Below are 14,110 nucleotides of genomic sequence, written 5' to 3'. Positions count from 1 at the left end.
CATAAGAAGTTGTATGGAACTGAAAGTGCAATGTTTACATTGCTTTGTATTGTTTTTTTTCACACTGCTTTTGGAAATGTTGATAATGATCGGAGCATTCTCAAATTGTCACAACGTAGACCATGTCTTTATTTGCTTTGTTTTGAACGATTGTAATATACAATATAATTGTAATTACGGTGTCTTATCTCCGCCAAATCCCCCCTTTTATTATTTATTCCCCGATTTTTAATCCCCTTTTTACAAATAGTTTCACCTTTTTAATTTCCTCCTTTTTGCAAAAATTCCTCTTTTTACAAATAGTTTCCCTTTTTACTTTTCCCCTTTTTGTAAATAGTTCCCCCTTTTTGTAATTAGTTGCTCCCCTTTTTTACTTTCCCCCGTTTTACAAATAGTTCCCCCATTTGTAAATTCCCCTTTTACAAATAATTCCCCTATTTAATTCCTCCTGTTTTTTTAAATATTTCTCCCTTTTACGAATAGCTCCCCCTTTTTACTTTACCCCTTTTTGTCGATAGTTGTTCCCTTTTTAATTTCCCCTTTTTACAAATAGTTCCCCTTTTTACTTTCCCCTTTTTGTAAATAGTTCCCCTTCTAACAAATAGTTCCCCCTTTTTAATATCCCCCCTTTTTTGCAAATAGTTCCCCCTATTTATTTTCCTCCCGCTTTTCACAAATATATACCCATTTTAAATAGTTACGCCCTTATTAAATAATACTCCCTTTTTGTTTGGGTACTCCCCGTTTTCCGTGCGTAGGCTTTGCCAGTAAGCCTGGACCAAGGATGGTACCGTGCACTCACTAGAGCTCATTTCACTACACCATTATTTGAAAGGCGTTCGACATGAATTTTGATACCAACGTAGCTAGATTTATAGCCTGTAGTGCAAGCGACCTCTACATTCAATGGGTTAGGGATCCGTCAACATTTATGCATGTGTATCATACTCCGATTTTAATAGGGCTGATGTACACCACATTTCGCCATAATGCATTCTAGAAACGCTTGCTGTTAGAATAAGAAAAATTTTAATGCTAATTTATTGCACATTCTAGGGAAGCGTGGTTACCTTTTTTAAAATAACCGAGTGAGAGGGTTTTGAACATACTGTCAAAACTGAAGCATCCGCTGTATAAAAGAAAATATGAATATTAACTGCACATCATATATAACGATTCGTGATACCCAATTGTGGCACATTTGATGTCGTTCATGAGGCAGAGAATTTTATTTCAATTATATACACGCCAAAATATATTTTTAATTGAGCGAGAATGGCGATAGAAAAAACGTTGAAAATTCCATGTATAAATGACATTAGACCCAAAACATTACAGCATCCGCTGTATAAAAGAAAATATGAATATTAACTGCACATCATATATAACGATTCGTGATACCCAATTGTGGCACATTTGATGTCGTTCATGAGGCAGAGAATTTTATTTCAATTATATACACGCCAAAATATATTTTTAATTGAGCGAGAATGGCGATAGAAAAAACGTTGAAAATTCCATGTATAAATTACATTAGACCGAACAAATGATTACTGTTTCGTTTTTATGGTAATCTAATCTTTTATTTCCTGAAATAAAATTATGGGTCTAATGTGGGTTAATTGTATAATTGATGAAAACATCGACGTGTATAAAAGAAGCTATAAGAAAAATGGTAGGCCACGCTACATTGATAATCTTTGCTTTTAGTATACGGCGAGTTCGTAGCGTACGTGTGAATCAAAATCGATACTTTTGTCCCGACTATTGTGCGTGTATAGCCTCATTTATAAAACACGTAGTTATCAACAATTGAGCGCTATTAATACACATTAATGTTTTTTAACAAATAAAATTCCAAAATATGTTACGTTTTCTGCCTTTGCTTGTCACTTGGTATGTTGAAGTAATGAAGTTGCGATTATATTTTTAAATTTTCATCATGACACCATCAAGCCTGATAGCCGAGCGTCTAAGGCGCTGGTGTTATGTCAATATCGTATAGGAGTACATTATAGCGGCTGAGTGCAGCGTGGGTTCGAACCCCGCCGGCGCCTCTGACAAAATAAATTTCATTTATTTTTAAAAATTTCATATTACCGGTATGTTAGGGAAATGTGGCTGGGAGAATGTATGTATGGCGAAGAATGGTGTGGGGCTGATGAAACCATGTTCAGAAACGGGTGAAACATGACATGTTTTGTAAACGTCTCACTCAAGTTACTACAGTTATGTTGGGCAATTCCCCGGGGCAAATTCATAGCAAATGTTTGAAAGTCTGTGAACGGTGTCTATAAACAAGCAAACAAATGAACAAACAAACAAACACACATGTGACTTGATCAGTGGTATTATTTGAACACCACTATAAATGCACAAAGTATGTTTACAAGCATTGTCTTTGTTTGTGTTATTTTGTATGCGGATATCAGTTCAGACCAGTGCTCAGTCTAACACGCAAATTTGTGGAAGATTTTTAAATGATGACATCTGCAATCTTTTTAATACATGTAGGCCTATTAGGCTTATATTAAATGAAAAGATTTGTATTTGACATCGCGAGTTGGAGGAATTTTTAGCAGAAAGTGGCCGATAATCGGATGTGGTATTTTGAGTTTAAACATCAAGAGATGGTTTTAATATGTTTAACCATTCAAGGGTTGAACTGACAGGAGTCAAGCAAGCCTAAAGCGAAATAGGGAAGTTCTATAGACTTGTTTCAAGTTTTTATGTATCTTCAGTACTGAATTAAGTGGTGGTATGTTCTTGCGATATGCTGATTTAGTCTTAGGCGAGAGCGATTAATTGTGGATCTTTAAAACGGCATGAGACTGCACTTTCCTAAAAAAAAATGAAAAACTGAAAATGCTCGTGAAATTGGGCAAAAAGTACTAAAAGCAGGCTGAAAATGAATGCCTTTCATATGCTCACAGAACACTGAAAATTGGGCTCGTTGCATGAGGTAAAATCAGCATATTTCAACGTAGCACATGTGGGTTATCCCGGGATCCCATGTCAGAATGTCAAACATATATGCTAATGAACACTACGTGACGAATTGGTATTACACTATAGTTTAGCCAATTATAGAGCCTGTTTTGTGCACATAATTATTATGACGTCAATGACGTCAGCTGGGCATGTATTTATGTACATCGAGCTTGAAACATAGTGGTTGGTAAAAATACGTAAATCACGTGACTTTACGGACAAAATTTCACATAAAATGCACATTATTTTCCACAAGAAACAAACAGTAGTGAATGAAATGTTTTATTGTGTAGTACTTTTCATGAATACTCATTTATGTATCAACTTAACTGAGAAAAGTATCGTATTTCCGCAAGAATTAAACTACCAAATTCGGCACTACTAACCATGAGTAGCCCTGTGTGACTTCGTCGACAAGTGTTGCCGGGAATAGGAGTAATCTTCGGTCAACCAATTTTGGACTATTGCCTGCCCGATCGTGCAAGTAAAAAAAAATCGCAGCCTGCCGGGCTTGATTAATTGTCATCCTAAAACACGTTTTTGGCCCAAGTAATTTCCAAAATTGACCAAGGCAGCAGCTTATAAAAGCACACGATTTCTGTGTGTTTACATGTTTAGGGGCAATAATTGCATCAATTACTTGTTTAGGGTTGGGGAAAAGACAACTACATGTTTAGGGTAGCAAACTTGTTTAGGTTGTTTTTGTTATTCCATGGACGCGCCTAATACCCAATTTGCCACTATAGTAGCCCACCGGGACATGAGTACGGGTACGGGTATGGGTCCCAGGCCATAAGTTCGGGTAAGCGTCCCAATCGCGTAGTTTCATGGACCCCGGAAATTCAACCAAATTCACACATAGATAAATACTGTAAGCATATTGCATGCACTCATGCACCGGTTTTAGCCCCCGTCGCTCAGACATCGAGCTAAAATAAGACATAAAACCACCGATCTTACCTGCAGTAGTTACTGCAACAGTTGTCGGACCGGCGGTTGACGGTGTCGGTGTCTCGACGGTGAGTCCAGTACCAGTTCCTGCAGTTTGGAAATGTTTGAAACACAAAAATATATAACTGATAACATACATCAACATTTCACATATACAAATCAAATATGAACGTAGACAGACTTGATTGTTATGATAATACTATGTGCGGCTTCTTTCAATTTAAAAAGGCAAATGTTTAATATACTTCGGGAAAGTTTTGTATTGTCAAAGCTTTTAACAAAAGCTTCTCTGTTATGGTTAAAACCATAAAAGAGAAAACAATCATTAATATAATACATTATCTAAAACAGCATTATTTCACATATGTGAGTGGACACTACGAATGAGCCGTAAACTCGGCAAATTGTATTCTGCCAAATATGCGTGAAGGTCGTATTCATAGGTGTCTCAATTAGGCTCGACATGTTTCTCATTTGATAGATATTAAGGGGGTACTACACCCTGCCCAATTTTGTGCCTATTTTTGCAATTTTCTCAAAAATTATAGCGCATTAGTGACAAGTAAGATATGTATATTATAGGGGCAAGGACTACAACTACTGCACTGGAAATTTTATTTCAGCACAGACAACAGCACAGACAACAGCACAGACAACAATAACTACTTGCCTTGAGTTGCTGAATTTTCAGTGCAGTAGTTATAGTCTATGCCCCTATAATATACATATCTTACTTGTCACCAATGCGCTATAATTTTTGAGAAAAATGCAAAAATAGGCACAAATTTGGTCAGGGGTGTAGTACCCCTTAAACCAATCAATAATCCTATTGCTGAAGAGGATAATAATATTCTACATATAGAATCATTAAATAGCTATAGTCTTTGTTTGCTTTGGCTAAATCCTGTTCAAGTGGCGGGTTACAATTATTACCTTTACCAGCAATGTGGAAAAAGAGACACACGCACAATATGTGACAACAAATGCACATACAAAATAATCACCCAATCACAATACTATTTATCTACTTAGTACTTAACCAGCAGTCGTCTTCTAGATGATCATCGAGTTCTTGCAATGTTCTGGAGTAAAACATCTGGAAGGCAGATGTATATATCCTTATTCAGTTGTCCTGCGAAAATCAGCGAATTACATTGTACACTTGCATTTATATCCTTGCGTATAAAATTCTTACACGGAAATGATGCAGCTTTCTCCAAATATTTATCTCCTTGCGCAGTTCTCTAAACACTTAACTCCTTGCGCCGTTATCATAACACTTAACTCCTTGCGCAGATCTCCAAACACTTTACTCTTCCAGGAAAAAGGCTCCTTTAACACTGCTTCAATTCACTTGACAGATGTGTTGTTTTATAAACCAGACTCCAGCAAGTCTCTCAAACTTTCCTTCGTTGCTGTATTAAAATAGCTCTTTATCAGCTATGCAAACTGGTTTAAATGTACCTCTTTTTGAAGCACAACAATGACAACACGTAGAGAGTTTACAATCTCTCATGTTATTCTGCAATCAGTAAACTCAAACTTTCCTTTTATACACACAATTTATTAATAGACCATTCTGTTATTCACTTCCTAAGGGGTTTTTCATACTGATGCAATAAAGAAAATGTTCGAGAATAGTGGGGTTTTCCCAAATTATTAATAACTCTGATTGAGTTTGTTTACAGTAACCAAAGGGGTTTCCCCTAAAACATGTCATATCACACAAACTCTTGCATGATTACTTCCAAGGTGTTTCCTCTTGTCTCATATTTTGTCATGACATAGCTTTTAATTGTAAACAAAGATATATCATCAAATTAAATTACTCAGGTCACATCACACAAAGTAAGCCTTCAGCAAACAGTGATTCTCCCTCCTATCAGCAAGAGACCCAAGCTCGCAAGTTTGAGGATATGAATTCTTCATCATTGGATGTATGTGTGTGTGGAACCTTGCATTGCAGTAGCGACATGGACACCAGAAATTCAACCGCATTCACGCATTAATACTCTAGGCAAATTGCATTCACATATGCGTCAGTTTTAGCCTTCCGTAGTTCAGACATTGTGCTGAAAATCAGGCACAAAACGGGTCTTACCTGTAGTGGTTATCGGGCCGGTTGTTGTCGGGCCGGCGGACGACGGTGTCGGGCCGGCGGTTGTCTCTGTCCCGAAGGTGTATCCAGTAGTATTTCCTGTAGGTTTTGAATTTTTGAAACACATGATGGTTTTAATAGATAAACACGATGTCCATCATATCATGGTGCTGTCGAAATATAAATATATTCACTGTTACCGTTATTATCAAGAACATTTATCCGATATGTCTGTTTGTTCTGGTTTACGATGCGTAACTCTATTTCCTACTCTAACGTATATCGATAGAGTGTTCATTAATCATCATTATTTGCCATTGTATGATGTGTTATAAAGACAACACAAAAAGTATCCCAGCCGTTACAAATATGCCTATAGAAGCAGAACTCTGAATCGTATTCAAAATTTTTACCATAGAAATAAAGAAGGGTAAATTGACACGTATTATGACACCTATTTTGTCCAATTTCGTTCAACATTAACAACACAGCAGTATTTTTTGAAGAAAAATTTAAATGTTGCATTTACCACTATCAATGGTTATGACACGCAGGTAATGTGGTACAGGGTGAGTCAAAAAAAGTGCAATAGAGAAAAGAATCCATTTTTATTTAAGAACCGAGCTGAACCTTTTAGGTTTTTAAACACTTTTTAAATCACATATCCATCGGAGATCATTTGTGAAAAAATCAAGAAATTAGCATTTACCGTTTTGTTTTTATGACACATTTTATAGCGATACCTAATTTTAATGTTTGTCCAAGAGACATCTAAGATTTGAATGTCAGCCCACTCTGTATAAGGTGGAACAACTGCCAATTTCTTAACCTCATTGGCATTGAAATAAAATGGAACACCCAAAGTTTTTCATACTGATGCAATAAAGAGAATGTTCGAGAATAGTGGGGTTTTCCCAAATTATTAATAACTCTGATTGAGTTTGTTTATAGTAACCAAAGGGGTTTTCCCTAAAACATATCATAACACACAAACTCTTGCATGGTTACTTCCAAGGTGTTTCCCCTTGTCTCATATTTCTCATGACATAACTTTTAATTGTAAACAAAGATATATAATCAAATTATATTACTCAGGTCACATCACACAAAGTAAAGTCTTCAGCAAACAATGATTCTCCCTCCTATCAGCAAGAGACCCAAGCTCGCAAGTTTGAGGATATGAATTCTTCATCATTGGATGTATGTGTGTGTGTGGAACCTTGCATTTGCAGTAGCGATATGGACCCCAGAAATTCGACCACATTCACACATTAATACTCTAGGCAAATTGCACTCACGTATGCGTCAGTTTTAGCCTTCCGTAGTTCAGACATTGTGCTGAAAATCAGGCACAAAACGGGTCTTACCTGTAGTGGTTATCGGGCCGGCGGATGACGGTGTCGGGCCGGCGGTTGTCTCTGTCCCGAAGGTGTATCCAGTAGTAGTTCCTGTAGGTTTTGAATTTTTGAAACACATGATGGTTTTAATAGATAAACACGATGTCCATCATATCATGGTGCTGTCGAAATATAAATATATTCACTGTTACCGTTATTATCAAGAACATTTATCCGATATGTCTGTTTGTTCTGGTTTACGATGCGTAACTCTATTTCCTACTCTAACGTATATCGATAGAGTGTTCATTAATCATCATTATTTGCCATTGTATTATGTGTTATAAAGACAACACAAAAAGTATCCCAGCCGTTATAAATATGCCTATAGAAGCAGAACTCTGAATCGTATTCAAAAATTTTACCATAGAAATAAAGAAGGGTAAATTGACACGTATTATGACACCTATTTGTCCAATTTCGTTCAACATTAACAACACAGCAGTATTTTTTGAAGAAAAATTTAAATGTTGCATTTACCACTATCAATGGTTATGACACGCAGGTAATGTGGTACAGGGTGAGTCAAAAAAGTGCAATAGAGAAAAGAATCCGTTTTTATTTAAGAACCGAGCTGAACCTTTTAGGTTTTAAAACACTTTTTAAATAACATATTCATTGGAGATCATTTGTGAAAAAATCAAGAAATTAGCATTTACCGTTTTGTTTTTATGACACATTTTATAGCGATACCCAATTTTAATGTTTGTCCAAGAGACATCTAAAATTTGAATGTCAGCCCACTCTGTGTACGTGGAACAACTGCCAATTTCTTAACCTCATTGGCATTGAAATAAAATAAGTAGCGATATGGACCCCAGAAATCCGACCACATTCACACATAGATAAATACTCTAGCCAAATTGCATTCACGTATGCGTCAGTTTTAGCCTTCCGTAGTTCAGACATTGTGCTGAAAATCAGGCACAAAACGGATCTTACCTGTAGTGGTTATCGGGCCGGTTGTTGTCGGGCCGGCGGATGACGGTGTCTGGCCGGCGGTTGTCTCTGTCCCGAAGGTGTATCCAGTAGTAGTTCCTGTAGGTTTTGAATTTTTGAAACACATGATGGTTTTAATAGATAAACACGATGTCCATCATATCAGCAAAAGACCCTAGCTCGCAGGTACGTGAATAGCATCCTTACTGGATGAAAATCGCTTCTTCTAAAGGAATCAGATAGCAACGTTTTCACAGTATTTTTGTGGGACCTGATGAGAATAATGTCAGACATATCGAATTCAAATTGCATTCTGCGAGGAATGGTCCAATTTCGTTCAAAATTAACAACACAGCAGTGTTTTTGAAGAAAAAAATTAAATGTTGCATTTAGGTTTGAAATATCGATTGAGAATTCACAAGTATTAAACAAATTGGTGTTTTTTAGATAACACATGGGAGTGTTGGTGTTTTTGTTTGTAATATCATGAATTACAATAACCATTTCAATAAACTAATCTCATATTACACGTATCATTACATGTCAGGTATTTGAAAATGATGAAAGAGAAAGACGTTTTATAAAGTCATTTTATCGTATTATACCATAGTTAATAACTTTATAGACACGTATTATGACACCTATTTGTCCAATTTCGTTCAACATTAACAACACAGCAGTATTTTTGGAAGAAAAAATTAAATGTTGCATTTACCACTATCAATGGTTATGACACGCAGGTAATGTGGTACAGGGTGAGTCAAAACAAGTGCAATAGAGAAAAGAATCCATTTTTTATTTAAGAACCGAGCTGAACCTTTTAGGTTTTAAAACACTTTTTAAATAAAATATCCATTGGAGATCATTTGTGAAGAAATCAAATTTTAATGTTTGTCCAAGAGACATCTAAAATTTGAATGTCAGCCCACTCTGTGTAACCTCATTGGCATTGAAATAAAATGGAACACCCAAAGTGTTATTGTCCTTGGTCTTGTTTAAGCAGGAGAAACTTTATTTGTTATTTTCATTTTCCCTTTACTTTAAAGATGTTTATTCTCTATCAAAAACATATAAATTTGTAGGCGGGTTTTTCAAATGTCGAAATGAAATGCGCGCAAATTGAAGTGGGTGGAGTGAATTACAAAATATTGTAAGTTGGACATAATTATTGGGGTTGAAAAAAACTGTAGTTTTGTAGTCGAATAAGGTATGAAGGACTTTAAGCAATGTTAGAAAGTTTGTTTGAACAGAAAAAAAGAAATTAAAGTAACGCAAAAATCAACCTTATTTAAGTTAAAGTCAGTTTCAGAGCTGGTGCCTTTCAAAATACATGGTACATCGTGGACAAATAACGAAATTGGGTATCGCAGCAAAAAGACTCATAAAAATTAAACAGTAGTAGCGAGTCACTTCATTTTTCACAGAAGGTCACTATTGAGTGTGGCATTTATAAACATTTTCAATAATGGGAAAGTTCAACTTGGTTCTTACATAAATATCGATTCTTTGCTCTATTGCACATTTTTTGACTCACCCTGTATATATAACCCTCCCCATATTATCTTTGTGCTGAATTCAAATTATACTATTTACTGCAAATATGAAAATGGGCAATGGTCACCTTCAATCTTACACTAAGTAGACAACAATACTCGGTCAATTGTAACAATTTTTTGTATAATTACTTTGTCTTTCTAATGGTGTTTTCAAATAACAAATACAATAAATATTTTGTTAAGTTATAGGCTTTTTATGATGGCTAAGTTACTTTTTGTGAGGTCTTTATATATGTGACATCACTGACATGTGTTTCACACCCATACATTTAACTACTGGTTTCAGCATCATTTATAAAAGAGGGCCTAGTCCAGTGTTTGCATATCTGCCTAGCACACAGAAGTTCGGGGTTCAATTCCCTTGTCGGCGTACTGAATTGAATAGGTAAAACTGTTGTTTTCTACCAAGAGCAAGCTATTGCCTTAGCTTGTTTATTCGTTACCAGTACTAATTACCGACACCTTAAAAGTACTAATTACCGACACCTTAAAGCATTTAATCAAATAAGAGAGTTGTGAAATAGTCATACGTAGCTTAAATAATGAAGAAATTCACAGATCTGGTGCTCATCATCGATTAAATATCCAATCAGAATGGTCGACTGCAGATCCGTCGGATAACGCTTTTACAAAAGGGAAATGAACTTTGCCTCTTGGATAATGTCACGATGAGGTTAGAATTTATTCCGTATTAAAAAGCATGTTCCGACGGATCTGCACTCGACCGGCCGCAATAGTTTACGTGATATATGTTTTGCGTTCATTTGAAGGGGCCACTAACAATGCCGTTCTTATAGCGATTCTTTGCTCTATTGCACTATTTTTGACTCACAATCTATTAAGAATATTCTTAAATATTCCCGCGGCTCAAATGACACAGTTGAGGGACAAAATGTGTAAAGACAATTATTGAAAAGAATGAAAATACGACTTACTAAAAGGTGTCGTTCCAGGTGATGTTGTCGAAGGTGGCGCCTTTGTTGTAGAAATGTATGCTGTCAAAATATAAATATATTCACTGTTACCGTTGTTATCAAGAATATATTGATCCGATATGTCTGTTTGTTCTGGTTTACGATGCGTAACTCTATTTCCTACTCTAACGTATATCGATAGAGTGTGCATCAATCATCATTATTTGCCATTGTATGATGTGTTATAAAGACAACACAAACGTATCCCAGCTGTTACAAATATGCCTATAGAAGCAGAACTTTTTTACCATTGAAATAAAGAAGGGTAAATTGACACGTAGTATGACGCCATTTGTCCAATTTCGTTCATTATTACGTTTTGATAAATCCAAGTGTGTGAAAATATTGGACCCATAATAATGATAAAACTGGATGCTTTACGCTCAATATTGCTCGAGCAATAAATGTGGGCTCAATCGATCCAATTTTATATCAATATGAAACGCAGGTAATGTAGTATATGCCCCCTATTACCTTTGTGCTGAATTTAAATCAATACAATTTACCGCAAAAATTAAAATGTGCAATGGTCACCTTCAATCTTACACTAAGTAGATCATTGTACTCGGCCAATTGTAACAAATGCGAAATTTTAATTTCAATTTATATAAACATCAATATTTTTGAAATCTAAAAGTACTCGAAATCAATGTTATAACTCTAATGATACGTACTTAAAGTGTATGTAGTTGGATAAAAATTGGCATTACCAAATGAAATTCGCATAGTATATAATATTTTTCGTCAGAGACTGATTTTTGTTCTTACATCGTAATTCCCGTCGTTTTATCCTTTCAGTTTCTGTTTCCGTATCCGTATCCGTTTTCGTAAGTCATTGTTATTCTGAAGTGGTAGCCTCCCAGGTGTGACCAATCTTTTATTCTAGCATTACTAATAATTTGAAGCAAGTGAATTTCAGTTTTCGTTTTGGTAAGTTATATAATTTCTGACATGAAACCTTGAGATGAGAGGGTTGGTGCTAATCTAGACAAAAGAAAAGTCTAAATTTTACGGTCCTAAATTCGCGGTAAGTTGTATGACTTCAATTGACTTGCGTTTGGTGTATTATGCACTTACGCCTAGGCGTGAGTGGCTCGTAAAAATAGTCTAGCATTGAACTATAAACTAATCATGTAGCAAAAGTCTTTCATATTGGTGATGAATCGAGCGTCTGAAAAAGCCAAATATATCCCAATGAGGCGCGTACAAGTGGTGATTTGGTAATCAGGTTTTATATTTAAATGCAATGCAAAAGAATTGCATGGGAGCAAAGATAATTTATTCTTTTCATTCGTAGCAATGACAAGCTGATCTGATAATATTATTGGTTGGGCCCATGGAGCTATTAAAGATGGAGAAGCAATATATTATGTAACGCATTGTTCACTTGTGCCGATTTGAAATCTGACAAGCTATTCATCGAAAGGTACCTTTTGTTTGGGACAAAGGGCTTCCGCCATTAAATCGGTAAGCTGGCCCGACAGTGTATTAACGCTTTACCTAGCAGGCTACTGTCAATAAGTGATCAAACGAAAGTCGCGTGAAATCGCCTATTGGAACGAAAAGTACCTATTGTTACCATAAAACCCAAGGGTGTGATCATGGAAGAAAGAGATAAGAAGGAACCACAACGAACGCATTCACTTTGTCCACTCCCTTTACCGACATTTAATTGACATTGTTATTCATGAGGATTTACTTTGATCAATACCCCGCGTTAAATAGGTGATTGGTATTGTACTCCATGTATTTGCATGTCTTCTGGAGCGTGTCTGAAGGATGATTTGAACTAATGACCTTCCGTGCAAGCACAATATAGGATTTTCTCTGGTGACGTGATCATCGGTCATTGATGGCCTACATCTTTTTCTTCCATTTTGCCCAATTTTCCCGAACTTTGATGACTTTTTTTCTCAAAGTTGGCAGTCTTTGGCACTGAAACGAGTTAGCTAGTTACGATTATACACATGTAAACTATTAAATTAAACAGGTTTAATGTACCGGACTCAACCGGAACATTGTGCAATATTTAAGAACATTTTACATCTATTTTTCATCGAAAAAGTCACCAAAATCTTACCTTATTTGCTTAAGATGAAACTCAGCAAAAAAACGGCCGATTTTTATGACCTTTTCGATGTTTTAAAGGACAATTTCTACACAATACGATCAAGAAAACAGTTTGACTGTAGATCCCAAAACAAAGCCACTATACATGTTCAGAGCATCAATGAAATTCCAGAATCTTACTTCCGGGTAGCGTTTGTTTGTTCGTGGATGGGTTTGTTATAGTTTTTTTCCAGTAATGATTTCGCCAAGCATCGATCGCGGTAAATGGATCATACATGAAAGGGAGTACCATTGATAGCTTTTCTTTTCATGCGTCAATAGATAAGCGGATTAAAACTTGGCCGTTCGAAGTCGTTGTGGTTCCTTCTCATCTCTTTCTTCCATGGTGTGATTGAGTAGCCGTAAGCACAAAAGGCACACATTAGCCGCTGAAGTACAGTTCGTTGTCACCCTACTGAATTTAGGTGCTTCATTTAAATAAATTGAATGCGCTTGCTGAATGATTACACATCAAGGCTGCCATGTCTGCATGTCTATAGTACTGTATAATGGTAATAGCTACGTATATATGCAACATATAATAAGTATACCGGTATAGGCCTATATAAAAGTTTTTTCACAAATTGACATTTTATTTTATTTTAAGATTAAAAAGTGGCGTACTGAAGGGGGGAGCTCTTCTGTGAGAGGTCTTGGGAGGGGATGAGGGAGGTAGAGGTGGAGGAGGGGATATGAAGAATGAGAGGGGGACTGGAGGAAGAGAGAAAGAGGAAGAAATGAAGAGAAATAAAAAAATAGATGTAAATAAATAGGTAAGGAAAATGATAGGAATGAGAGGGGATAAAAAGTAAGAGGGGATGGAGAAGGGAAGGGTGATAAGAAGAGGAAGTGATACTTTAGCAAGGAAATAAGTACAGAGAAAGGAAAAGAAAGGAATGACAAATAAATGTAGGCCTTATAGTAATTATTATAGAAACTAAACACATCACCCCCCCCCCCACATACGCCTAACACTAACAGCACTATAGGCAGCCATTCGATGGCGTCAATGCCTTTTGCGTTACGTATTTAAAACGCCCAGTCAGATATATTTTACACCTGCCAAGCACAAGTCACCCCCGTTCCCTGTTTAGC

The 14,110-nt window shown here is 36.2% G+C and overlaps 1 protein-coding gene across 2 annotated transcripts in view; it reads right to left on the bottom strand.

Annotated features, from left to right (window-relative positions):
- Positions 1–14,110, bottom strand: part of LOC140150921 (uncharacterized) — a 149,158-nt gene that overhangs the window by 69,088 nt on the left and 65,960 nt on the right. For both annotated transcript variants that reach the window (XM_072173074.1, XM_072173075.1), the window contains exons 17-21: positions 10,868–10,927; positions 8,386–8,475; positions 7,414–7,494; positions 6,044–6,145; positions 3,952–4,029 (exon numbers count right to left, since the gene is read on the bottom strand). In XM_072173074.1, the coding sequence (XP_072029175.1) occupies positions 3,952–4,029; positions 6,044–6,145; positions 7,414–7,494; positions 8,386–8,475; positions 10,868–10,927 (411 nt within the window). The remainder of the gene's footprint in view (positions 1–3,951; positions 4,030–6,043; positions 6,146–7,413; positions 7,495–8,385; positions 8,476–10,867; positions 10,928–14,110) is intronic.

The sequence above is a fragment of the Amphiura filiformis genome, chromosome 4 (assembly GCF_039555335.1).
Source record: "Amphiura filiformis chromosome 4, Afil_fr2py, whole genome shotgun sequence".
Lineage (NCBI taxonomy): Eukaryota > Metazoa > Echinodermata > Ophiuroidea > Amphilepidida > Amphiuridae > Amphiura > Amphiura filiformis.
This window is presented reverse-complemented; position numbering and strand designations above follow the sequence as displayed.